This window comes from Sinohyriopsis cumingii, chromosome 1 (genome assembly GCF_028554795.1).
Source record: "Sinohyriopsis cumingii isolate HCF-2022 chromosome 1, ASM2855479v2, whole genome shotgun sequence".
Classification (NCBI taxonomy): Eukaryota; Metazoa; Mollusca; class Bivalvia; order Unionida; family Unionidae; genus Sinohyriopsis; species Sinohyriopsis cumingii.
Window position 1 is genome coordinate 162071895 of NC_142961.1, and position 3987 is coordinate 162075881.

Here is a 3987-nt window from a genome sequence, read left to right on the forward strand (position 1 = left end):
ATTGCCTCTGTTAATACAGCGCTAAGATAGTATATGCAATTCAACCCTTGGAATAACAAGAAATTTGGCCGAATTGCATAGTAGTTTTTGGGGGTAATCGGGGAACTAGTGAACGTTTACTCCAGAGGACGTTCTCAGTCTAATCCTCACTATATAGAAGTTGCACGTCATATAATGAAAACAAAATACGTCATACGATACAAAATCCACATCATATATGAGGTTTGCACAGAATGCAAACTTTTATTTTACCACATCATATAGTAACAAGTGTACATCAAATATTAATGAATGCACGTCATATAAATATAAATACACACCATATAATATATACTGGACAGCATATAATATATACAACATATAATAAGATTTTCACAACGCATAATAATAAATACGCGTATAATAAGCAATGTATAGCATATATTAATAAATGCACAATCTGTAATAAGGACTGCAGTTCGTCTAATGTCGTTTCAACTGCATGTATTGAAAACGTGGCACTTAATACAGCTTTGGCGTTCCATACAAAGCTGAAATAAATTACTTATAAAAAATCAATTATACTCACGCCATTTTCAATCAATAAAAGCATTCCTTTGGAGTGCGGTTGTTTGATACAGACTTTCCTAGATTATAAGTAAACTTAAAAACCTAATTAAAGTGGTTAGGAATAGATTACCGCTCTCTCTCTCTCTCTCTCTCTCTCTCTCTCTCTCTCGTACACAGACACACAAACAATTAAGAACGGACCATTTCATTTGAGGTAGAGGGTAAAAATTTCTGGCTCTCAAATATCTTGACAAACACTCTTGCTCCGATGTATAGCCCAAAAGATCTACTACGTCCGTAATACTAGTTGAACAAAATTAATTATATTAAGGTGAAAGCAAAAAAAGTATACATCCCCTAATGCCCACGTTGATTTGTGCATTCATCCAGCCTCAACTCTCTGCTATGTTTTATTTCTTAAACAGTTAAAACGTGTAAACCTTTGTTTAAAAGCTTAAACTGCAACATACCAGCATCATGGCAAATTACCTTCTCATTATTTAAATAACGACTCCACTGACGATACACGTCCAGGTTAAACCAGTCGGCTGAAGCCAATGGACCTTCTGTTCTTAGACCAGCTAAGGGATTGGTTGATCAACATAAGTGACTTTCTCCAAGACTTCATCTTTTGAGTAGATTCATGAGCTTTGATGTTTTCTTTTTCTTTATCCTCACGGTATTTATAACTGCATCAGTAAATATTTTCCTCGAAGTTTCTTTAGATAGTGTTCCACATTCTATGAAACTGACTGCTTCAATTTCTTGTGTCATACTAAACCCTTCCTCTATCGAAACTGGTGTGTCCGTGTCTGAAGCGGCAGTGTTCTTCAGGTCACAATGCGTATCGACAAGAATTAGCAGCGGCTTCCTCCGGACATACTTTTTCAACTCTGGTACCCAGAATTTGTTAACATTTTGGAACGATTCCCGATGTACTGAAGAGTAACAGACGATGAAACATTGGCTCTCGGCATAAGCAAAACTTCTCAAGTCTCTGTGGTCATGCTGTAAAGAAGACGAATTATACGTGTTAGAAAGTTTTATAGTTGAAAACAATCGTCCATAATTGGGATTTTTACCTATGAATTAACATGGTTGAAGCTCATTATTATTGATAACATTATACAACATAATATGACAGATACACATTTGTCACACATTTATTCCAAATGATTAGTACAATTTTTGGGTTCACAATTAACTTTGAATGCCTAATTATAATTGTTTCCGCATGACCCGTTACCAAACTTTACACGTGCTGACTAGCAACTATTTTTAGGCATAACAAAGATTATTTTCCCACTCATTCACCCTACATTTACCATTCTTGAGTCTTAAAAGACAACAAGAAACTTCTCCTTCACCGCCACTACAAAAATATTGACGTTTTTACGAAGCAAAATTCTCATATATCACCCTAATAATCATGCCAACAATCTTCACTTATAGAAAGCCATGTTGCTGCAACAAAAATAATTCATCTCTTTAAATAAAGAGGCAACGATTTCTTCGTTGGTGTCTAATGACGCATCAATACATGAATGTTACACCGTTTCAAGACAATCGGAGTAAAGTACCACACAAAAACACCATACCATTACTCAGTAATATTCCTCACGAGTTGTTTAACAGTAACCATTGGCAATGCAGTTGCCTATCCAAGTGCTTAAGTTAGCCTTGTTTTTGACTTACTGACGGGTTTACACGTGAATAACTTCTAAGAAGGCTCTATAAAAAAGGCATCTTCAAATAATTATATCTTCCAACCTTTTCAATTTTTTTCCATGAAACATTTAGCATATACTGAGAATATGTTTAATTTTCAATGACAGTTTTGCCATAAAGACCTGTATGCGTACACATATTGTTATGTTAATGACTAGGAGAGGTTATTTCCACTCTAGCTATTCATTAATTGCATATATGGACAGAAAACTGTTATTGCCCTCCAATGGTGCTAATGAGATGGTGACTTTGATGTGGGCTAACAAGAACCTCCTGGTTTTAACATCATACTCTCTCTCTCTCTCTCTCTCTCTCTCTCTCTCTCTCTCTCTCTCTCTCATAACCATTCATCTGCTGAACACCAAAAAGCATTTTTGGACAATACTTACATTTCCGGGTAGATCAAATATACTTATTGTCCACTCCGCTCCTTCATAAGAAATCTGTCCTGTAAAACATCGAGTTTCAGTGATAAAAAAGATAGAAGATTCTTGTTCTGATGACTGAATTTTAATAATGCTACTAAAGTGGTATAATTTTTGATGACACTAGTGTGGTATAATTTCTGATAATATTAATGCGGTAAAATTTTTGTTATAGCTTGGACTAGATACGTTATAGCATTACCTTTATCAATAAAACAAATGTCATGTGGAGAAAGCAAATAATAATAATAATAATAATAATAATAATAAGTGATATTATTATTAATATTATTATTACTATTATTCTTAATGACATTTTTAAATATCCTATTTCAAATTATTGACTGAATTAATCTCCATTATTAATCAAACAAAAGTTAAAAAAATTAAGTCCGTACCTGCATAGTTATCGAATACTGTTGGAGTGTACCGCTTCAACTCCTTGTCAAGAAAAGTTTGCACAACTGCGGTTTTGCCAACCATAGAATCCCCAACAAGGCAACATTTGACAATATTTTTTGCCATATTTGGGTTCATTATCGTCGGTGTGCATTAAATCCCTCGAGGTTAAATTTTGGAGTTTGCTCGCCAGTATCGGCATTTATATAGAAGCATCTGAATATGTACCGCATGACCCACTCGATTGAAGAATAAAATTACATTCATACAAACGTGCAACATTGACAAACCCTTCCCTGGCATCAATTTCCACCTGAAAAGATTCTTTGTCGCCTCTTGTATATGGAAAATGAAATGGAAAGCATCTGCTTGCATCGTTATTGTTAATCCCTGTACGGATCCTAACAGCTCTTTGGATGATAGTAGCCGTACTTAGCCGCCCGCGTGCCTCTCAACGTGAACTGAATGTGCATGGGTGTTATTTGCAAAAAATCGTTTAGTTAAGTGTATCAATTATGTGCCTAGCCGAGCACCACGTATTTATTGTTATCAGTTTTTAAAAGAGACCCAATCTGCTAAGTAGGATGTGTTTTTGGGTACAAGCATAAGTGCTAAGTTTAATATTCCTCTCGTACCGATTGAGAGTACTACGGTCGTTCAGTTCAAAATGTTTGATTTGTAGGCCAATAAGTGAATAGATAGCGAGACTTTATATTTAATATTTATGCAATTCTTTTACTTTCAGACAGATTACAAAGACGAATGAATATTTTTGCTGTTGTTGTTCTAATGTGAGATTTGCAAAGTAAAACACGAGGATAATGAATAGAATCACGTACGACTTTCGGTGTCTTTTCGGATTATCACAAAATGTGCGAAAGTTATT

At 34.9% G+C, this 3987-nt stretch overlaps 1 protein-coding gene across 1 annotated transcript; it reads right to left on the reverse strand.

Moving 5' to 3' along the window:
- Positions 1 to 257: 257 nt before the first annotated feature.
- Positions 258 to 3434, reverse strand: LOC149808264 (cdc42 homolog). Its single transcript, XM_089950287.1, has 3 exons — positions 3101 to 3434; positions 2667 to 2725; positions 258 to 1557 (listed from the first exon to the last, which is right to left on the reverse strand). Exons 1-3 carry the CDS (start codon positions 3237 to 3239, stop codon positions 1174 to 1176), a joined length of 582 nt encoding a protein of 193 aa, XP_089806413.1. The 5' UTR covers positions 3240 to 3434; the 3' UTR covers positions 258 to 1173.
- Positions 3435 to 3987: the final 553 nt, after the last annotated feature.